The sequence below is a fragment of the Primulina eburnea genome, chromosome 13 (genome assembly GCF_022965805.1).
Source record: "Primulina eburnea isolate SZY01 chromosome 13, ASM2296580v1, whole genome shotgun sequence".
Classification (NCBI taxonomy): Eukaryota; Viridiplantae; Streptophyta; class Magnoliopsida; order Lamiales; family Gesneriaceae; genus Primulina; species Primulina eburnea.
This window is the reverse complement of record NC_133113.1, coordinates 35,559,620-35,583,930: the sequence shown is the minus strand read 5'-3', so window position 1 is coordinate 35,583,930 and position 24,311 is coordinate 35,559,620. Positions and strand designations below refer to the sequence as shown.

The 24,311-nt window shown below is 36.4% G+C and overlaps 2 protein-coding genes across 3 annotated transcripts; both read left to right on the top strand.

The window, feature by feature from the left end:
* Positions 1 to 2,430: 2,430 nt before the first annotated feature.
* Positions 2,431 to 6,981, top strand: LOC140809841 (nuclear pore complex protein NUP54). Of its 2 annotated transcripts, none has more exons than XM_073167592.1 (9): positions 2,431 to 2,757; positions 2,982 to 3,035; positions 3,382 to 3,441; positions 3,562 to 3,660; positions 5,216 to 5,281; positions 5,353 to 5,439; positions 5,736 to 5,837; positions 6,239 to 6,385; positions 6,556 to 6,981. In XM_073167592.1, exons 1-9 carry the CDS (start codon positions 2,506 to 2,508, stop codon positions 6,664 to 6,666), a joined length of 978 nt encoding a protein of 325 aa, XP_073023693.1. In that variant the 5' UTR covers positions 2,431 to 2,505; the 3' UTR covers positions 6,667 to 6,981. The 2 variants fall into 2 exon arrangements, with proteins under 2 accessions (XP_073023693.1, XP_073023692.1); XM_073167591.1 differs by having other exon boundaries at positions 2,431 to 2,871.
* Positions 6,982 to 9,160: 2,179 nt separating this feature from the next.
* LOC140809418 (3-oxoacyl-[acyl-carrier-protein] reductase 4) lies at positions 9,161 to 24,201 on the top strand. Its single transcript, XM_073167035.1, has 11 exons — positions 9,161 to 9,504; positions 10,740 to 10,882; positions 11,044 to 11,097; positions 17,183 to 17,263; positions 17,345 to 17,390; positions 17,471 to 17,565; positions 17,647 to 17,679; positions 17,861 to 17,995; positions 18,102 to 18,195; positions 23,764 to 23,846; positions 23,945 to 24,201. The coding sequence occupies exons 1-11, from the start codon at positions 9,348 to 9,350 to the stop codon at positions 23,975 to 23,977; spliced, it is 954 nt and encodes a 317-aa protein (XP_073023136.1). The 5' UTR covers positions 9,161 to 9,347; the 3' UTR covers positions 23,978 to 24,201.
* The last annotated feature ends 110 nt before the right edge of the window (positions 24,202 to 24,311 follow it).

The following is a 24,311-nucleotide window of genomic DNA, read 5'->3' as shown; positions in this document are numbered from 1 at the left end:
TCGAGTCTCAACCGACTCAAGTCGATCTCCCAATACCACATTGACTTATACCTTTCTTTCGTCAGTTTCTGGCTCAGTCGAAGTCCTGAATTCACAGTCTGTCTGGCAACGACAATATCAATAATCTCATGTCAATATACCTTTCAAATCAATAACAATCTGATCAATCTTGATTTAATTCAAAATCAACGGCATAACGGTACAATTTCAATATCCCCGTCAATACAATATCCTCAAATCACAGTTACAATCCATAACTCATATCCAATAAAATCCATAATTCAATCACAATTCAAATCTGTCTGGTATAAATCAATATACCCTAAAATTCATAACAATTCCATAATCAGTCCGTTTCTCGATCTGACTTCGATTCTACGATGTCTAACATGTCAAGAACATCATATATAAATTCCATTCAATTCCGACAATAGCATGATTTCAAAGCATGTCAAAACGTAGTAAAACTTACGTCCAGTTGTAGCCTACTTTGGTAGGAACTCGGTACCGAAGTCGGATTACAAATCAGACGGACGGATTTTACACGGTTGAAGTTTGAAGCACAAGAAGCTTAAACTTTCCTTCGGATTTCGATTTCTAAATATTTGAGGATTAAGTTGCATGTATATATATATATATATATATATATATATATATATATATATATATATATATATATACATATGCGCGACGTGGCTCGCATATACCTCGCATGCCTCCAGCAACGTGGCTCGCATCTTTCGTTGGCACGTCTCGCGCATATGCGCGACATCTATCGGCGCATATGCGCGAGACACTAAGTCTCGACGCGTGACTGGCACCTCGCCTCGCGCATATGCGCGCCCATGATCGGCGCATATGCGCGAGTAATTCTTCACAACTCTCGGGTTGTGTCGCACATGTGCGCGAATCCAAGTCGCGCATGTGCGCCAACCTTTCTGGATTGCTCGTGCATGTGCGCGCATAAAGTCGCGCATGTGCGCCGATGCTACTGTCTTGCATCATGGGCTACTGTCTTACTCGCGCAAATGCGCGAGACCTTCGGCTCTCGCACATACATTTTCACACGTATTATTATTTCGTGTCCCGATTCATCCTTTCATAATCATATCAAATTATAATTCAATAATTACAGATTATTAGGATTAAATTTCCGGGCATTACACATGTTGTTAAACTTCTTACACTTTAATCCCAACTCAATATTTTTCCTAGCTATTTTCACTTCTATAGATTCCTTCTACTTTCGTGTTTGATACTTTCTTAAGCATAATTCCAACATAATAATAATCATATAACTACAAATATAAAAGAAAATAAAAAAATCATTGTAATCATAAGACATATTGTTTTAACAAAAAATGAGAATATATATTCAAATCATTCTGAAACACCTCAGATTCGACGACTGTCCTCAATGTATCAAGACGATTCTTTCTAACATACTTATGTCCTCACTCACACTGCACATTAAGAAATTTCTCAGAGGGTCACTCATCCCAAAATTACTCCAAGTCAAATACGCTTAACTTTGGAGTTCTTATGTGATGAGCTACTGAAAAGAAGTTAAGTGTGCTTGACTTGGAGTTCTTTTTGGTAGCTCATCACATAAGAACTCCAAAGTTAAGCGTGCTTGACTTGAGGTAATTGTGGGATGAGTGATCCCCTGAGAAGTTTCCTAGGGTGCATGTGAGTGAGGACATAAGCACGCTGGAAAAGATTCGTCTTGGTACAGTGGAGACAGTCGTAGAATTTGGAGCGTTACACATTCGTTCTGGTTAGCTAAATCAGTTTCTAAAAAAGAGCAATAAACCTTTTATACATTATAGTATGCACATACAACTCTAACAAAAATAAACTGTCAAAATTTACAAACTCTTAAATTTATAAATTTCTACATGTAACATATTGTTTTTTACCCAAACATATCAAACATAAATAAACCCATTTACCTCCATTCACAATACTCAGTTCACTTTTTTCACATTTAATACCGATATTAGTTATTTCTCAATTTTTTTTTTTTATCATTTATACATGTCACAATTAATTTTGATTAATACTATAAAAACTTGAAGTATTTATTGTTAGCTATATCAATTAATAATGAGAAAATCAATAATTTTTTTAGTTTATATATAATTATTTATTACAAGTTAAAAAATTAAATTATTAAATAAGACCTACATAAATCTGAACACATGTTTAAATCTTCTTTAAAAAAATATAAATGGTCAGACGTTGAACTACAAATATGGGTAGGGCCTAGTTTAATGAAATAAGATAATATATTAATATTAATAAATATATTTTTTATAGCAATTTTTTTGAATTTTTAAAAATGACAAAATTTACCGTTCAAAAAAAAATGACAATATATATATATATATATATATATATATATATATATATGAATCTTCCGTCGAAAAACAGAAAACCAGAGAATCAATCAAGAACCCTGGCCTTAGCGACCTTTCCCCCAAAATCTCAATTTAGGGTTCCCAAATGTTCGGAGCGCAGTCCTCGTCCTCCGCCACCACGGCCTTCGGCGCCTCTGGAGTTGGAACATCGCTCTTTTCCACACCTTTCTCTCAGCAATCTCATCCTCAGCACCAGCAGACTCCTTCGATATTTCAGACTCCTCAACTGCAGCAACAGCTGCAAACTCCTTCGATTTTCCAGACCCCTCAGCCACAGCAAAGCTCCGGCACCCCTTTCGGATTGGCGAATCCATTTAACACAGCCGCTCAATCGCAGGTTACTCCTTTTAATAATGCTCCGCCTGCATTTCAGTTTTCTAATTCGCAGCTGACTACGCAAATGGCCCCCGTCGCCCCTCTCCCATTCTCACTCCCTGATCGTGATATTCAAGTGAGGATTTTCTTTCCTATTTATCATAGTTCATCTACTGTACTAATTTGTTCTTTAGCTATTCATTATACTTCTCTTTTTCCCTCTTTGCGATGTGCCTTATATTTTAGGCCATTGTGGATGCGTACAAGGAAGAACACGGAAACCCCAAGTATGCCTTTAAGGTATTGTTTTGTCTGAGAATAGTGGTTTTTATCAACATTCCAAGAAGTTCTAGTGCAGTTTTTGTGTAATTATATTGCATCAGACTTTATGTGTAAATGCTAAGTTGGAGTTGTCAAGCTTTGCAGCTGATCATTCTCGCTTGTAAAAGATTGCATTTTGTTGCTTGAAATCGTATCCTCGAAGTAAAGTGGAGTTAATTTGTTCTGATATTTTGAACGTGCATTTCTATAGCACATATAATATTCCAGCCTTACGTTTAATGTTCCACTTTTAATGTCTTTTTGGTGAAAAATTGACATTAGTTTGACCAATTTTTAAATTAAACTGTTCTTGTTGATTTTGCAGCATCTATTGTACAGTGTGACTGAACCTCAGCAGAGGATAAAGCCTGCAGGTGTATCAGATGTAAGTGTTGTTTAATCACTGAACTTTTAGATATTTTTATACTTCATTGATTATTTCAAACATATATTTAAATACGAAAGCTATAGGCAAAGTTTAGTAAATTGTTTGGCTGGATGCCAGATTTTGTGGGCAGATGCAATGGGGAAGCTGGAATGCATGGAAAGTTCCCTATGGCCCCAGCTTGTGCAGGGGTTTAAAGATCTTTCCAACCGTCTCAAGGTACTTGAACTGGTCTTGATTAATCTTGAATTTGAAATTAGTTTCGTAGAGTGCATTTAGTGTCCTGGATCACAGGCCTGAATAGCAAGCTCGATTGATACTCAATCAAAGTTGAAATTTTTTAACTCGAATTTAGTTATAGTTGGATCGGATAAAACTATCCTATTCATCCTACTTTTGGTTTGATATTAAAGAGTCTAAGACCCGGCTTTAATACTCAAGCTATTATACCTCCCATGTTACTTATCACACCCTGCCGATGTGACAGTTAATTCTCTTCCTTCAATTTCCCCACATACCCTCACTTTTTTTTGTTATTTAAATAACTAGGCTTCAAAAATCTGGAATAAACTCTAGAATTTTGCTATTTGAAAGTTTTCGAACCTGAATTTAGCAAGTGAGATTCTTCGATACAGATGCAATCCTGAATTCTGGCTGTAAGGAACATAGTTGTCAAAGGCGAGCGCCTCTCGCCTCAAGGCGAGAGGCGCCACCAAGCGTGGGTGTTGCGCCTGGGGCCATCCCAGGCGCAACGATTCACAAAGGCTCGCCTAGGCGCGTGCCTGGGCTCGCCTTGGAAAGGCTCTCGAGCGCGCCTTAGGCACGCCTGAGTTGCTTTTTTAAAAAACAAATTCAGTAACACAGAAGTTGCATTTCGAAAATGCAACTTCTCTGTTTTTTTTAATAGTAACTTAACATGTAAAAGCCCAAACCAACCCCAAACGTAACTTCTAAGGATGATTGAAGAATTTTAATTGTGTTACTTATTGTAAGGAAGGATTTTTTCCTAAAAATATTCATGAAATTGAGCCAAGGCAACTCGTTCTTGCTGCCCTTTACAGTCTCCTTTGAACAACTCGTTCTTCCACCGGGAGTTTTTGTGCTTGCAGATTTCATGAAGGTAAACTGGGCAACGGTTCTACGGTGGAAGTGGTGGGACTTCTTGACTTAGCCCCGGGATCTTGGAGATGAAATTATTCTTGTAAACCGCAAAAAATTCACCATTGTTGTAAGTTTCACAAGAAAAATATAGGATGAGGTATAAGGATAAACTTTGCAGAGGAGAAATCGAGAAAAAAAGATGGTAGTTGGGAGACGGGAAATTATAGCAAACATCATATATTTTGTCATACTATTATATTTATTTATATATTTCAATTTCTTATCTATCTATTATATTTATTTCTATATTTCAATTTTTTTATCTATCTTTCAGTTATCATATCCTCCAAACCAAATTGTACCTAAATGGATAATAATACATATCTATTTGTGTACTAATAAATCTCATTTCTTACCAAAAAGAAATGTAGAATAGAATATGTGAATGGATCATGAGGAGAAACATGCAAGCGCCAAGGGTAAAGATGAAAGATTTTTTGCTTTGAAATCTATTGTACTTGATTGGATGGAAATACTTCATAAACACAATGTTCTCTGGTTTGTGATTTCATACATGTTTTACCAAATTTATTTGCTTGTGCGTCATGTTGTTTATTCTTTGGTTATATCGTAATTATGACCTTTTATCATTGAATCTCATTTTATGATGCAGCTTCAAGACGAAGTCATTCTTTCGGATTCAGAGAGACTGAGGATGACTCAGAACAATGTCAAGATGGTGATATCTCGTGTCCTCTCTCTCACCCCTCCCCCCTCTCAGTGTGAATCTCTCTGATTATATTTACACAGCTCCAAAGGCATTTTCAAGCTGACACCCTTCCTTGGATTCAAAGGATGCAACAAAAAGAGCAAGGTCTACAGAGGCGCCTTTTGAGGGTGGGAATAATTTTGTGGAGCTCTATTCAATAGTAGTATTATTTTTTAACAGCATTTCATAGCAGCCTGGACTGTTTATAATTGTCATCATATTTTGAAAGTTTGGTGTGCTGAAATAAAGAAACTCGCTTCTTAACACTAAAAAAGTTGCTTCACTTTTTCACATTTAATCGCTTGGTTAATACTGTTATTTCTCTGGGACAATCCAAGCCAACTGAAACTAGTTTGTACTTCAAAGGATTGTTAGATACCTTTAGGTTTCATACTGTAATATGCTTTGCATCTGGTCTATGCAGTTAATGAGAATAATCGAGTCACTTGAGGGTAAAGGCTGTAGATTGCCTCTAATGAAAGGGGAAGCAGAATTGGCAGAGAAGCTGGCTTTGATTACAAGACAGGTTGTCTATCTATCTATCTATCTATCTGTCTCTCTCTCTCTCTCTCTCTCTATCTATCTGTCTATCTCTCTGTCTATCTATCTGTCTATCTATCTCTCTATCTGTCTATCTATCCATACATACATACATACATATACACATACAAACACACACACACATATGTATATGCGCGCGAACATCAGGAAGGGGTCGGCTATGTAGATTCTCCTACCCGTACTGTTCTATGTCCAACTATATCCTCATCTGTGATCTATCTATCTCCAACTATATCCTCATCTATGATCGATCGATCGATCTATCTATCTATCTACATAAATATATTCTGATTTCAATCAAAGGTTTTCTGTTTTAGAATGAATGTGAAGATTTTATCTTTCTGACTAATGAATGTAACCCACCAGTTAAAGGGATCTGGAGCAGAACTAGTGAGAAGAGTCCAGAATCTGCTTGCTTTATCCCGCCTTCAAGCGGATGGCCTAAATGGTGGCTCGCTTTATTTTCCAGGATCAACCAAAATTCATGAACAAAGTCTTGCCGAGATGCAGGAGGTTCGCTGGCTAATATTCTATGCTGATGTCCAGCTCGTTTTTTTTCTGTTGGGCTGAACTTAACGTGGATTATATTTTTGACAATCTAAAGAGTATTATCTTGTTAGTGTTCATTATTCTTTTCGAATATAAATTTTATATTATTTTGTATTTGTTTTTTTGTGGGATAGATGTTGCAACAACAGACTGTGGCTATTGCTGGGCTTGGCAACGTGCTAAAGCGAGACATACGAGATACGGAGATTATAATGGCTGAAGATACAGAAATGTCTCAAGACTAACGCATTCCCCTTGAAAGTTATGTTTGTATTTATCTTTAAACTTTATCTTGGTTTTCAATTTTGATCGAATTGACAAGACCATTATTTCTATAAGCGGTTGCGAGTTACTTAGCCGTGTATGGAATTATATTACATCCTTTCAAATTGCCCTATCCAATATGGAGGCCCAACGTACTTACGTTGTGTTTAGTACAAGGGAATGAGCAATAAAATAGACGCTCATAACTTGTTCGCTTTACTCAGTATGTCATTGGTCTCATGTGAATGCCTATTTTCATGTCCATGAATATTTCAAATCCATGGGATTTGTCATTTCATGTATTTTGTTCCCGCTCCTATTCTTTTCTATCTACAAAATTGTGTTTTTTCATCAACCTAAATTTGAGCGTGTGGCCTTTTTGTTATCAAATAAATAAATAATCATAATATAATAATTAAAATAATATATTATGAATATTAATAATTCATCATCACTATTACAAGGATAAATAAAATAAAAATAATAATCAAGAGTAATAATTAAATAATAATACTAATAAAAATAATTTAAATAGTAATATAACAATAGTGTAATAATAAAAAAAACGAGAAAATGATTTAATAATAAAAATACTAATATAAACAATAAAACAACAATAAATATTTTAAAAAATAATTACAAAAAAGACAGCATTTTTTGTAACGATCATGGAGCATTAGGCTGAACCAACATGGGCCTCGACCCATACTCATGCACTACTACTAGTCATGGGTCGTTATGATGGTCTAGCATTAGCCTTAGCCCATGCCATGCACCGTCACTCATAGAATATATCACCTCTGGAAAGTGGTTTCTTTTCTAACGACCCATGACCAGTATTGGTGCATGAATATGAGCCGATGCCTATGTTGTTTCAGCCTAATGGCTCATGATCATTATATGTTCACATAAAGCAAAGACAAAGTAAATTTGTTGTTATAGAATCTCATTGTACACTCGAATTTGTATGGTCCGGGCTGGGCATGGCATAATCATATATCTAGCAAGAACACAAGGAATTAGTGTTATGCAAGGCAATGTGTTATATCATGTGTATAAAATCGTTTTTTAAACCTGTGAAGCAAAGTGATACATTCACTAGAGTTATCTTTTGAACATGCAAAAGCGAACTCTAAGTTTACAATGTTGATGGATCAAGGGATTAGGTGACGACGAGAACAGCACATTCTGAAAGATAGATTATTGTGATGCTCGTGTCCCACATATGTTATAAAAAGTATTTTTAAATTGGTTAATAATGAGTTACAATAGACTCTTTTAACAACTTTAGGTAACAACTTTGTTAAGCAATGATTTGACAATGTATTGCTATAAGAGTTCATCGTACAGTTGTGTTTGTACAGGTTTGAGCCCATGATGTGACAATAATAAAAAGAATATTATTCTTATAATTTAATATTAATAACAACAACAAAAATAAAAATAACGATTTTGCTCTTTCTACCAACATTTTCTCGGGTGTGTCTGTCGCATAGGGTTTGGCTAATACGATTTTACCTTATTAGTATGGTTTGCAGACTATTGTACTAATCCAGGAGTTTACCCAGTGCGCACCGAACGTGCCGATCGCGAGTTCTCACATCATAAAATAATAAGATTTTTAAGGAATGATGAAATTTTGGGTTGATATATTTGTTTGTTTTTTTTTTTTTTTTGATTTTGGTCCTATATTTTTAATTTTTGTTGTTGTTGTTGTAATTTATTCATTTTTCATCAAAGTGCTAACATGGTACTGTACACGTCAGCGTCATGTCGGTGTCACATGATCGACATATCAGCAGTCATGTCGGAAAATGATTAAAATTGCAGAAAAAACAAAGATAGCAAACTAAATGATAACAACAATAAAAATAACAAATCGGCTCTTCCTATCAATGTTTTATAGGGTGAGCCTGTCACACAAGGTTTGGTAAGTACGATTTACTTGACTAACATTATTTGCATATGATTGCATTAGTATGAAGTTTATCCAGTGCGCATCGAAGGTAACGACTATGTGTTCTCATATCATAAAATAATAATATTTTTAGGGAAAAATGAAATTTTGGTTTGATATATATATATATATATATATATATATATATATATATATATATATATATATATATATATTTGATTTTGGTCCTATATCTTTATCTTTTAATTTTTGTTGTTCTAATTTATTCATTTTTTCATCAAAGTGCTAACATGGTATTGCATATGTCGGGATAATATAATCGATACATCATTATCATGTCAGAAAAAATGACTAAAATTACAGAGAAACGAAGATAACAAACTAAAACTAAAATTCGGCAACACACAATAGAAAACAATAGATTAAAAACAAGTAAGAAAATTATCGGTTTATGAGATCTATCGTATCATGGATTTTAAAGAGATTATTAATATAGGAGCAATACTAGTTTGTTGAGGCTACGATGTCTCTACATAGTACAATCTAACAAATGAACAGAGAAGGCAAACATAGTAGTCATCGCCCTTAGCCTACCCTACCTAATTTGCGGAGATTTCGAAGCAATTTTTCGCCATCAGTAATATATTATTAACATTCTCCTTCCTCGTGCTCTTTCACTCAGTGGCGACTCTCGGTTCTTCTCGTTTCCTTCTCCACTCCCCTTTATCCAACACACTCAGATCCATGGCTGCCTTCGCCGTCGGATCGGCTCTCGTCTCCTTCAACTCGGCCAGAATTTCTCACCGTAGAATCGCTCATTCCCACCAGGCATCCTCCCCGATGAAACTCCCAGGTTCATTTCACGTGCAAAGCAGATCCCTCAGCTCGTTTTCATCCACAGGTACTTTCCTCCGTAATACTGTGTTTGGTATGCGGGGTGCATTTTTTCTTGGAATTAGGATGATGGTTTGGGGAATTTTCGGAAACGTAGATATTATGGAAAAGATGTTTTAATCTTCGTGGCTTAACTCATGGGGTGTATTGGTTATAGATTTTTAATGACTTTTATGGAGTTTACAAAGTTCAGTGGTATTCAATGTATAATTCAAGTTGCCAATGCATAATTCAAGAAGAGATGATTGACCATTTTTCTTTCTAGTTGCCAATGCATAATTCAAGAAGTTTACGGGTTAGTGTTGTTAGGACCACGATATTATTGAAAAGAACACCGATGGAAGGTCGAGGCAAATAAAGATTTAATTTTGGTTAAACTGAATCGAGCACAACACTGAGGAAAACCGTGATTAAATGTGCTGATGTAATGTAATCGATGGTTTTCTATTTTTGATTTGTAAGACTCCTAGTTGGCAAGTAGAGATGATAGTTGCTGCTGCGAGCACCGACTCCAGTTCCACGGACACTTCATGGAATGGATACCGCTCTTCCATGCAGTGTTGTAAAAGATAACTCTAAAATATCAAAAAATATGTATTACAATAAATACCAAAATTAAACATATTTTATGATGGATACAAAAATTAAAGAATCATTTTCTAATCCCCAAAGATGGCACTGGCAATCCTTAAAGTAGATTAGTAATCATATTCATTCATGATGGCTATCACCTTTTTCTCTATTTTCCATGATCATTATTACCTCAATGAACTATATTTATTATTTATGTCGAGACTAGATCCATAATCAAATACACAATAACTAAATTCCAGTTGTTGTGGATGAAAAAGCGATTTTCGTGAATTTTACAAGTTCGGCAGTTCCATACTGAGCCTAATACCCATTCCGTCGGTTATATGACCTTCCATGTCAAATAACGGCAGTTCTGGTGTCTGCCACACTCTGTTTTGTACATAAGCCTTTATGAGCATGGACTATGGAAGAGAAACATCTGTTCCCATTTTATGACCGCTATCTTGAAACCATGGTAAGGCTCAGATATTGAGCATTCATCCGTAAGCTGGAGGAAAAAAAACTCGTCCTCTAACCAGTAGACTATTTTATTGTACGTGATTCATCTATAATAGTTGCATGTTTAATTCTTTGTCCTGATCATTATGATTCATCTTTCAGCAGTGCACAGTTTTAATCCTCTGTCCTGATCAGTCAATATCTTTGTAGGTATAAAGGCGCAGGTTGCAACTGTCGAAAAAGCAAGTACTGAAGCGACACAAAGTGTCGAAGCTCCTGTTGTTGTTGTCACTGGAGCTTCTAGGGGAATTGGAAGAGCTGTTGCCTTGGCAATGGGGAAAGCTGGCTGCAAGGTTGGATTCTCTACATCTATTATATACATAAAAGTTGGTGAATAGACGCACTATATCAGCTTTCAAACAGCAATATCTTGTGGCTATGTCATATTATGATTTCATGTGCTGTGCTTTTACTTCACCTTTGCTTAAAATTGACAATGCATTATCTACCACAGGTTCTTGTTAACTATGCGAGGTCATCAAAGGAAGCAGAAGAAGTTTTGAAAGAGGTGAAGCTGCCATCTATGTGTATGAACTGACATTTCGTTGATATTTTGTCTTTTTACAAATGATCTAAACATCTTTCTCATTGTTCCAAGTTAATTATATCGAAAATTACAAATATAAACACTGTGAACCTGGAATACTAAATTTCCCATCACCACTTCTTAGAATTTGCTCTCACACATGGCCACTGGAGTTATTAGTCGTATCGTACCCAAATTAACCCAACTCAAATCAAATTAATAAATATGTAGTAGCACTTTCCCATGGGGAGTTGTTGATTTTATTGTGCTAAAAATAAAAACAATGATATCATAATATCGACAGAAAGCCATCGAAGAGAGAAAATGTAACTTCCATTAATATCCAGAACTGATACAATCGAGAAATTGAAATCTATACAAGGAATGAATGAAGCTAATCCTTATATATGTGTGCTAATGTAAGCTGTCTGTCTAAGGTACTAAATAATTAACTCTTATGATCTCTAATACTCCCCCTCAAGATGTGGAGTGAATATTATGGACATCCATCTTGTTTGACAAAATTCATAACCAAATGGGCAGCAATGACTTTGTAAGTAAATCTGCGAGCTGGAATTCTGAGGACACATGCTGAATTTTGATGGTGCCATCTTGAAGTTTCTCAAGAACAAATTGACTGTCGAGTTGAATAGGCTTAGTTCTCTTGTGGAAAACTGGATTGGAGGCGATGTGAATGGCAGCTGGCAGCTATCACATAACAAAGTAGCAGGTTGAGGACTCAGTTCCTTGAGAAGAGAAAGAAGCCGCAGGGCCATTGAGGATTCTCAGCCTCTGCCGATGAACGAGAAATGGTCTGCCGGTTCTTAGATCACCAGGACACTAGGGAAGATCCAAGGAAAACACAAAATCCAGATATAGACTGTCGAGTGTCAGGGCAGGATGCCCAATCAGAATCTGAGAAGAAGTTTAGCTTAAGATCAGAAGTGGAACTGTGGAAAAGACTTTGACCAACTGTCCCCTTTATATATCTCAGATCTGAATAAGCTGCTTCCATATGAGTAGTCCGTGGCTTAGAAATAAATTGGCTCAACCGATTCACAGAATATGATAAATCCTGTCGCATGAAAGTGAGATATAAGAGCCTCCCAATAAGCTTTCGATAAACAAGAGGATCTGTTAACAGATCGCCATCATCTCGGGTGAGTTTTAGATTCACATCCATAGGAGTGAACCTTGCTTTACAATAAAGAAACCCTGTATCTGTGAACACCTGCAATGCATAATTGTGTTGTCAAATGGAAATGCCACGAGAAGAACGGGCAACCTCTATGCCCAAGAAATATTTCAAGTGTCCCAAATCTTTCAAACCAAATTCTTTGTCAAGCAGCACCTTCAACTCACATGGTTGACTCTCATCATTAGTGGCGATTAAAACATCATTCACTGGACCAATAGAGCCATGAAAACATTGTCACAATTGCGAAGAACCAAATAACTATCTACTTGATATGGGATAAACCCAAACCAAGTAGAGTAGTCGAAAATTTGGCAAACCATTGGCGAGACTCTTGCTTAAGGCCGTACCAAGACTTGTGTAGTTTGTATACCAGATTTGGTGGTAAAGAGTCAAATACTTCCTCTGTAGAAATGCATTATTCACATCGAGTTGAATGAGTGACCAACTATGGACAACACTTGAGCCAACAAAACCTTACCGGTGACTTGCTTGGCGACATGAGAAAAGGTTTCAAGGTAATTGATGCCCTTTTGTTGTGTGTAACCCTTCGCAACGAGGCGTGCCTTATAACGATGGAGTGCCATCGGCCAGAAACTTAGTTTTGTAGGCCCATTTACAACCGACTGGAGTTTTACCAAGAGGAAGAGATACAATATTCCAAGTCCCATTACTCTCCAAGGCTCGCAACTAATCGGCCATATCAAGTCTCCACTCATGAAGAGCAGTAGCTTGAGAGTAAAATTGTGGTCATGAGGACAAAAGATACACTATCGATATGGATGAATTGGAAATAGAAATGGCAGTGTAACAAAGATAATCACGCAGATGAGAAGGTGCTCTATGAACACGCTGGCTTCGAGGGGGATGGGAAGATTTGGTGGCGTCATTGTCAGAAGAAATACCCGAAGGATGAACTAGAGATATTTGGGAGGGCGGAAGATTCTCAAATAATGAATCTACCTCACAAGAGGACTGGGGTTGTTCTTTGGTGGTAAGGCCAAGGAGCTTGTAGCCTTTGTAAATTGTAACCAGGAGGATAACCAACAAACACAGACTTAATGGTTCAGGGAATGAAATTCGATCGAGAATGAACGAGTGTAGAATCGTAACATAAACACCCAAAAATCTTCAAGCGTGCATAGTTCGGTCATAGGTGGTTTGGAAAACAAGGGCGTAAAAGGTGTCCTATGGGAAAAGATGGGATATGTGTTTCGATTTATCAAGTACACAACAGTCAACACATAATCATGCCAGTAAACTAATGGAATGTTGGATTGGAATAAGAGAGCACAAGCTACATTCAAAATACGTTGATGTTTGCGCTCCACAACAGAGTTTTGTTGTGTCCGTGCAACACATGAATGGTAAGAAACAACGCTGGCTGAATTAAACAAATCAGTAAAGTTCAATTCAGGTACATTGTCTTACCGGACTGATTTAATGCAAGTTGCAAATTGTGTGTGCACCAACTGGCAGAAATTTGAGAACACTCTGGCTACCTCGGACTTGGTTTTCAACATATACATCTTAGTAAAATGAGTGCAATCATCCACAATTGTCAAAAGGTTTCTGAAACTTCGACATTAATATGGGAGAATGGACCCCAAATGTCAATATGCACAAGCTCGAAAGGTTTTTAAGACATGATGATTTGAAGGAAAAGGCAAATGTTTTTGCTTGGACAAATGACAAATAGTACAAATGTACAATGTTTTGAGTTTTCATTATCAGGTTGAAAATGCAATACATCTTTGATAATAGAAAGTTTGGTAAAGGATGGATGACGGATGATGATGGATGACCCACCCATCCTAAAGTGCCACAAATCAGTCTTAGAATAAGAAACATTACAAACTGTTGGTGTAGGTGTAGAGTTGGAATCAAGGAACTCGGGAACAAAAAGAACATTATTGAGGACTAAATCAACAGATAAGGACACCGTTCCAGCGTGTGTGACAAGGACAGTCAAATCTTTTGGTAATTTAATTGTGGGAGATAAACGCTTGTGTGTGAAACAAAGACAGAGAACAACAATATGGTACGTGGCTCTGGTATCTAAAATCCAATGATTTCGGGATATATCAATGGAAGATGGAAGAAACGAATTTATACCAGGAAAACTTGAGACGGAAGGCTCAGGCTGCTACGATTCCTGAATGGAGGCAGAACTAAGATGCATCTGAGTTGTGAGGAACTGATGAGTTGTTTAAACTGATCCGAACTCAAGGTGGCTCCACTCCAAGGGACCTGCACCACTAGGGGAAGAATCAGCATTTTTACATGCATTCACTCCCCCTTGGCTGTGATTTGGCTTTGTTTGGGATGGCTGGGAGGATATCCATGCAACTTGTAGCATTTGTCCACTTTACGACCTGTGAATTCACAATGAGAACAAACAGGTTTGTCGCGCTTACCTCCTCGGGAGTTCGATTGATGCTTCACGACAGCAACTGTCGAAGGAGAGGAAGAAAGAAGGTGTGAGGAGAAATTCATGGTCCTGGTAAGGTTGAGAGGTCGATCTCTGCCTCTCCTGCATAACCAAATAAAATATCTTCGAGATAGCTGCAAAAGGATCCAACATTAAGATTTGCCCTCTAGTTTGAGAATTGAGAGTAGGACTCATTTAAACCCACGAGGAACTGTATAATGCATTCCTGGTTCTGAAATCCTCTCCATTCCTTCATAGATCCGCAATTACAGAAGGATATGGGTTGGAAATCTTTCAACTCGCCCCAAAGCGTCCTTATCGAGTATAACATGCACTCACATCCATAGAACCTTGCTGGAGTGCGCTCAAGAGCTTCTTAATCTGGAATATGAGGCTATGAGAGGGACATTGCTTTGGTGGAATCGATCGCAGAGATCGATCCATGTTTCACGAGCAGTAGGAATGTATATTAGGCAGTATGCAATTTTGTGAGGCACCAAATTTATAATCCATGAGATCATAATGCTGTTACACAGCATCCAAGAACCAAACAACAAATCCTCCATCGAAGGCTTAGCAATAGAGCCATCAACAAACCTAATTTGTTCTGAGCAATCAACGCCATTGTCATTGCTCGAGACCAGGTATTGTAGTTACTACCAGAGAGCTAATGCGAGACAAGAACCAATCCTGGATGGTCGCAATTCGGAAGGTAGTAAGGACTACCGGAATCCTCAAAAACTGGCTGAGAAATCGGAAGAACCAGTGGATGATTTGCTTTAACCACGATCAAATATCAGATTGGAGAAGGGGTAATTCAAAGCGAAGAGAATCATAGTCACGGAGCGGATCGGCTCTTTGCCGAGAAAATGAAATCTAGTTACAAGGAATGAATTAAGCTAATCCTTATGTATAATGTAAGCAGTCTGTCTAAGCTACAAAATGATTAACTCTTCTAATTTCTAAAAAATAAAGTGATTTCTTGATTTAAATTCTAACAAAATTTTTTAAAAAATTCTAGCAAATAAACTAATTATCGTGCAATCAAAAGTAGATCTATTAAACTACGTAAGATGAAACTAACCGTGGTTTCAATCAACTCCACCGTTCGAATGTGTTACTTGATCATCAATACAATAGTATTAACTATTAATTTTATATTTTGGGCTTTTACATTTTAAGTTACTATTAAAAAAAAACAGAGAAGTTGCATTTTCGAAATGCAACTTCTGTGTTACTGAATTTGTTTTTTAAAAAAAGCAACTCAGGCGTGCCTAAGGCGCGCCCGAGAGCCTTTCCAAGGCGAGCCCAGGCGCGCGCCTGGGCGAGCCTTTGTGAATCGTTGCGCCTGGGATGGCCCCAGGCGCAACACCCACGCCTTGAGGCGAGAGGCGCTCGCCTTTGACAACTATGGTATTAATTTATATTTTAATATCCACTATCGGAAATTCAATTTCCATGTTGCTTTATTTTTAGTTAAATAGAAACATGTGCTCTAATTAATGCTTATCAGTTAAACAATGCCATGCAAGGCATAAAGATTTAATTTAATAATAGCATAAAAAAATAGCAAAAATGATGAAGCTAAACAACAGAAACACAAGCAGTTGCATTTAATCTAGTCAATTGTTTTCCTTAATAATTAATAAATTCAAAAGCCAAAAATTGTTAATTGTTAGTTGTTTCACAAATTAGAGTGATTAAACAATTACAGATTTAATATCTTATTTAGCAATAGATTAAACAAATAAAAACTTGTTAATCGGTCAGACAATCAAACGAATAATCATATAAAACAGAAAAACAATTTGATATTCAAATATAAATCAATCAGATTGTATGCAAACTTCAAATTCCACAGGTTAATAAAATTCCAAAGTTTTGTCTTCCTCAACCAAAAATTAAAGTTGACCCATGCAAAGGCATAAACTCAAACTATAAAATATAATTATGAAAGTAAAATAACAACTCCAGAATAAAAGTGCAAACAGTTCCTAGGTTCAAAGTAAATCCCTAGACTCAAAATAACCTTTTCTCCTTATATTTCTATTCCTTTCGGTATTTTCTGGTGCTTAAAGTCTTCGAAAATCAGGTAGAAGAATAAAATTCTTTAATGATGGCTTCCTAAAATATTGAGATTTTGTTGAGCCTTCCGATGTGCCGAACTCGTGCAAATGCATCTCTTCTTCCGCTGTTTTGACTCGATTTCATCACTTTCACATGTACACATTCAAAATTCATGAATGAGAACATTAAAATAAATTTGAACAATTAAACTACTCCAAATCTCAAATGTAAATTTTGTGTTACTGAATTTTAAATTGATGTTTAAATTGATATTATCAGTATGCGAATGATATTTATATTTATGAATACAATTGTCTTATCACTTATGGTGCACTTTTAAAATGGAAGATAATGTTGATTGCAATTTCTTGCAGATCGAGGCATCAGGTGGACATGCGATCACATTTGGTGGAGATGTCTCAAAAGAAGAAGATGTCGACTCTATGATTAAAACTGTGAGAGAAGCCTCCTATTCTGAACTCTTTATTTTATTGTAGAGATCATTGTTCCAATGATATGTTATGGGATGTTTGCAGGCAATCGATGCATGGGGAACTGTTGATGTGTTGATTAATAATGCTGGTATTCAAAAGTTCTACTTTACTTTTGTGCAAACTATTGTTTTGCCCATTCTTTTTCAGAAAAAAATTCTATAATTTCAGGTATTACTAGGGATTGTTTGTTGATGAGAATGAAGAAATCTCAGTGGCAGGAGGTCATTGATATAAATCTCACCGGGGTGTTCCTATGTACACAGGTCAGATTTTATACTCTGACATGTGGATAGGGTGCCTATATTTTATATTAGTAAATAATCTGAAATTTTTAATATCTGCAGGCAGCTGCAAAAGTAATGATGAAAAAGAAAAAGGTATCTTTTATCATTTAGTGAGGATTGTTTAGGGGGGTGTAGGCCCAGAGGAAAGACAGTCTTCAAATTAAGTGCTTAAGTAGAACCTTTTGCCTTTGAATCTGTTTTCTCTGAGTTACGAGAACTGTTGTGTTCGAATGTTTTACGTCAGGGTTCAAAATATTTACTGTTGATTTTGCAGGGAAGGATCATAAACATTGCTTCAGTTGTAGGTCTTGTGGGCAATGTTGGGCAAGCCAATTACGCATCTGCAAAAGCAGGGGTAATTGGATTTACAAAGTCCGTGGCCAAGGAGTATTCAAGCAGGAATATCACTGTGAGTTAGCTAGCAGGTGTTTTTCTTCTTGGTATTACAAGCGATGCAAGCTGCAACGAGTTTTAGCTTTTGGAAATTACATTGATAATGAAGCTTAAATTTTCAGGTAAATGCGGTTGCTCCTGGATTCATTGCATCGGATATGACCGCTAAACTTGGTGCAGACATTGAGAAAAAGATTCTGGAGAGCATCCCATTGGGTTAGTTTTGTATTTCTTCATTTTGTCATGACAATTTTGTACCGGGATTGGGAACACACTACTGTTTTTTTCCTTTCTGCATAACCTAAATTTCTTGTTAATAAATTTTAAATGTACAAATAAAGGATGAGACATCTTCTAATCCATCTGACACGAACCCCTAAAACATATTGCAAGACCTATAGACTGTAGGGCCTTTACCCGAGTCACTACTAAACAGACTAATAAGCATGCCAAATTTAAACTTGATAACAATTAAATAGCGGAAACCAAATAACTTAATGATCTTACAAGCCAAACGAAAACATAACATTAATCTCGGCCTTAAACGTTAATACAACCATATTGAAATTCATAATTCTGCACGAGAATACGAGAAACCAAATAAAGCCTTCACTGGATCACCACCGAAAACCCAACTGCTCTAGCCACTCCCTTGGCTGTCCGAACCGTCCAACCTAAGATCTATCATGTGGAATGTGGTGCCCAAGTTGAAAACAAGGACGTGAGCGACAATCGTCCAATACGAGAATGTACAAGTATACAAACTAATATGATGCATGTGAAATGCAATATGCTCAGATATCAATGATCAAGTTAAGAATCTAATGCTCAGTCTAGAGGCGCCTGAGTGCGTAGTCTCTGATATGTCTTAATCATGTTTTGGTTCTCATACTCATCATCAAATCGTGGACCTACAATGTCTAGGGTTTTCAGAACCCGCGGATCCCATCGGACAATGGAGCTCTGGATGCCTGACCATCCACAATACAGAACAGGGCTGAGCGGCCCCAACAAACGAGGTATATCTCAAAAGATATCATGCCCAACGTGATATGTTATGCATAATATGCAAAGGCAGTAAAACATGTATCATGCAACAAATAAATATATATCATATAAGTGTGTATACTACGCTTGGATGTCTCAGTCAGTACGTCACGTACCTTACTGAAACAATATGACAAAAAGCTTATTGGTTTGAACCTAGACAATACCAACATAATGAAATCACTATCAAGCTAGGTCCTGAATTACCAAACATGTTTCAAAGTTCTTTCTAATGATCCTTAAATCACTATTTAAGGCTTTAGGATTATACCTGCTTTCGTCGTCAGTCCGCTGATGATGTCTGATCTGCGTGTCCCGGTTTACCGACCTCTCATCGAGTTGAAACTAGCTCCGAAGCTTCCGATACTAAACTGCCCTAGAAACTGGCTAGAAAACCTAAGATATATGGCAAGAACTCGAGAGATAGTAGCTGAAAGAAAGCGGTGTAGGAAACAAATGAAATAAGTTTCCATTTATAGGCTACATCCGCACTGGTTCAGAAGATCCAAAATCAATCTTATCTGACACGTGTTATAATCTCATTCGTCTAGTTGGATTTATCGGGTTAATGTAATCTGAAGTAGATTGGATTGTCCATCATAAATTCGGTGGATCCCGACAGGTTGATCCCGATTTATGAGCTTATTCTCTTTCCTACCCAGGATTAAGAGCGGTTACTCGACATAAGCCAAGTCTTCTTCAAGTTGAACATCTGTCAGATCAAGAATGTGCGATTCATCTGCTACACACCGTCGTAGCAACGATACATGAAAGACATTATGAATGTTGGACATCTACGGCGGTATTAAGTCCAAATCTCATCACTCTGTGGAATGGTGAAACTTTAAGGAAAACTTTTTCCCCTGCCTGAAACTGCAGGGGTTTACGCTTGGTATTTGCGTAACTCGATTGACGATCTCGTGTAGTTTTAATTCTCTTCAGCACAAGCACGTAACATATCCTCGAGTGTCTGAATAGTCCTCTCGGACTGATCATCGGTATCTGGATGATAGGCATTACTCAAACTCAATGTCGTTCCCAATACTTTTTGAAAGCTTCCCTAGAACTTGAGGTATAGCGTGAGTCTCTGTCACTGACTATACTTATTGGTACACCATAATATTTGAGAATATCTTGGATGTATAGTCTTGCCATGCGATCAAAACTATATTCCCAACTATACGGAATAAAATATGCTGACTTAGTCAGTCGGTCTACACAACTCTACCCAAATGACATTACAATTCTTAGAAGACAACGGTAAGTGTATGACAAAATTCATCGTCACATGCTCCCACTTCTATTCAGGGATAGAAAGATTATAAAGTAATCCTTCTGGTCGTTGATGTTAAGCTTTCACTTGACAAACATGACAAACAAATCCATAAAAACTAAATCAACAAAGACTTACACCATGATAGAAAACTTGAACCGAGTGCTTATATATGAAGCACGAACCAAAGCCATGCATTTAAGATGAACTTGGATCCGATGCCTATAAAGAGGTAAGAACCTTGGTACAATTTTGTAGACACCACACCTCATGCACGTGTACACGAGAATGATAAGCCAGATATGAAACACTACAAGGATCGCACAATGATAAGTTCCTCTGTTGGAGAAGAATAGAAGAGATAACTCTTAAATTCAATATTCAAACTCAAAATATGAATTTCATTCATATAATCTTGCTTAAAAGCCCTATATGCAAGAAAACCAATTTCTAGTTACAAAACAGGCCTAAAGCAAGGCTTAATTGAGCCCGTAAAATATAATATCTAATGATTATGAAAATAAAAAGAAATAAACAAGAATTAGACCCAAAAACTAACGAAGTAGGCCTTTAATTAAATTAATTCAATTAAGTTAAATAATCTAAACTTCCAACCGTAGTCTTTTAACTTCCAAGTCGCTCAAACTCTAACGACTTGATCCAATTGTTAAGTATCAGCACCCTTGAATAGTTGTATTTTATTGTGCATGGTCCACGAGGAGGATCACATAATTCTCCCTTTCTTCAAAAAGATTTGTCTTCAAATCTTGACACGAACCTGGATCAAATTTGGGTGACTTTGAACCCATCAATGCAAACCTTCCATAAACAAGTAGATAGACTCTCTCAAGTTAGTTTTATCTCTTTGTTAGGCACCTCTACTTGAGCTTGTTGCTCATCCTTATTTTCTTCATCATTAAACCCCATTTATGGTGTGCTTTCTTTCCTTTCTTTTCTTCTCCCTAATCTTTCCCTTCCTTTTCCACTAACTCATGCTCGTTAACTTTTTCACGACTTTCAAACGATTGTTTTTTTCTCCTATGTTCTTCAATACCATCACGCTCTTTCAACGTCTAGTTGGATTTCTCGGGATAATGTAATTTGAAGTAAATTGAGTGATTTAGGAATCATCTCTTAATTAATATTTCATTCAAAATAAGTATTCAGGTCATTACATAGACAAACATGACAAACAAATCCATAAAAAAGCTAAATCGACAAAGTCTTACTCCACGGTTGAAAATTTGAACCGAGTACTTACATATGAAGCGCGAACCAAAGCCATGCATTTAAGACGAACTTGGATCCAATGCCTATAAAGAGGTATGGACCTTGGTACAATTTTGTAGACACCACACCTCATTCAAGTGTTCACGAGAATGATAAGTTAGACATGAAACTTACAAGGATCGCACAATGATAAGTTCCTCTGTTGGAGAAGAATAGAAGAGATGACTCTTAAATTCAATATTCAAACTCAAAATATGAATTTCATTCATATAATCTTGCTTAAAAGCCCTATATGCAAGAAAACCAATTTCTAGTTACAAAATAGGCCTAAAGCAAGGCTTAGTTGAGCCCATAAAATATAATAACTAATGATTATGAAAATAAAAGAAATAAACACGAATTAGACCCAAAAACTAACAAAGAAGGCCTTTAATTAAATTAATTCAATTAAGTTAAATAATTTAAACTTCCAACCGTAGTCTTTTAACTTCCAAGTCGCTCAAACTCTACCGACTTGATCCAATTGATAAGTATCAGCATCCTTGAATAGTTGTATTTTATTTTGTGCATGGTCCACGAGGAGGATCATATCATTTTCCTTTTCTTGAAAAAGGTTTGTCGTCAAATCTTGACACGAACCTGGATCGAATTTGGTTACTTTTAACCCATCAATGCAAACCTTCCATGAACAAGTAGATAGAACTCTCTCAAGTTGGTTTTATCTCTTTGTTAGGCACCTCTACTTGAGCTTGTTGCTCATCCTTCTTTTCTTCATCATTAAACACCTTTTCAGGTGTGCTTTCTTTCCTTTCTTCTCCCTGATCTTTCCCTTCCTTTCCCACCAACTCATGCTCCCACTAACTCATGCTCGTTAACTTTTTCATGACTTTCAAACGATTGTTCTTTTCTCCTATGTTCTTCAATACCATCACGCTCTTTCACTATTTTTATCTCCCCATCTATCCCCCAAACAAATCCCCCCCCCCCCCCTCCCCAAAGACACACCTCTTTCTTTTCTATCACTAACTCACTCTCTTTGCTTTCACTCACTTTTGACCTTTTTCTTCACATTTTTTTCCACTCTCACAAAGTCCACATAAACTTCCTTTGGTGAAACATCGCAAAGTACTTAATCTTTGTAACTCTGAATAGAGAAAAATAACTCACTTGATTAGTTACTTCAATTTCATCACAATTATTTAATCACTGCAATTATATGGTCTTGGATGCATTATAATAGGCAAATTCAGCTTTTCACCATCTTCATGCTTGCAATATTTGTAATTGTATTGATAAAATTATCAATATTCATAGTGCAAGATTAATCTTTTACGTGGCATCGGGTGTGAAAAAGGTTGTCATCATACCAATACATTCATCTAAACAACTAAGGTAAGAAATCTTACGATTGAAGGAAAGTGTGTTGGAAAAGGAGACTTTGGGAAATATTAGAAACTGTCTAAAAAGGCAAGAACTTCTCAAAATCTTTCTTTTTAGAACCTCCTTAATAAATGTGAATTTTTTTATTATTATTTAAAATTTTCAGTTTTTTTATAGATGGAAGAAAAGAATTTTATAGAAAACAACAAATAAAAAAAACTGAGACTCAAAATAAACAAAAAACGAGACGAGGACAAACAATAAGGATAAATATGGTTTAAACGACTTTGATTTGGAATTGGTATCTGATACCACATGATGCAAACCCTGAAAACATGTGGCGAGATGCCAGAGACAAACATGATAAACAAATCCACAAGAAAGCTAAATTCAATGAAGACTTAATATAGGTTGATGCTATCCTATTAACAAAGGACTAAATGTATTTTCTTTGCGATCTTTGTCTAGTTGTTTCGGATTTTTCTCCCTTTCCCTTGTATAATTGGTTTACCACAAGGTCTAGCTAATGTTTTAACATCTGTGTGTTCTATGTTATTATGTTCAAGTGACACATTAGTTAAATGGAAAACCACGATATCTCTGTTACCAGTATAATAATTTGAGGATGAGTTTGGCTTTGAAAAATATATCATAATATCATTTCAAGGGAACATCGTTGTGTTTCAGAAGCAATGATCGTAATATTTGTGCTTGAGCACTGATACATAGATGAGTTATTCACGCTTCTTGCTATACCATGCATAATCCTGTTAAGCAGCATTACCTCAGATCTGCGAAGAAGATTATTAAAAGGTTTAACTGTGATGCTAACCACTGGCTATTATCAAATCCAGGAAGGTATGGCCAGACGGAAGAAGTTGCCGGGCTTGTCGAATTCTTGGCGCTCAATCCTGCTGCAAATTACATCACTGGACAGGTTTATTAAGCATTTTTCTTTTGGGTTTGTAATGCCATATATCTCACAAGTTGTATGACTTGGTAATCCTTAGTCTCTGCTATTTGTTGCATTTACAGGTGGTAACCATAGATGGTGGTATGGTGATGTAATTAGAGTATCCTCCAGCGGTTTAACTTCTGATTTTGGTTTGCTTGTCCAAATTAATGAAAGTACTTGCTCTTCTTATGTGTTTTGGCTTGACATAGACTTAAATAAGGTGGTCTCAAGTTTTGGTTGTATCTGGTTCTAATCGACTTTTGAAGATAATTTATGTGGGATCAGAAATGAACTAAATCATGTTTGCAGTAGCAAAATTGAAGGCAACATTAGTCTATTGGGTCGCTCTGGTCATTATAAATTTATAATTATGTTGACTGTAATATTATAAAAAAAAAAATTTATGGAAATGTATCAAACTAATTTAGTTCTAAATCTCCCTGCTAT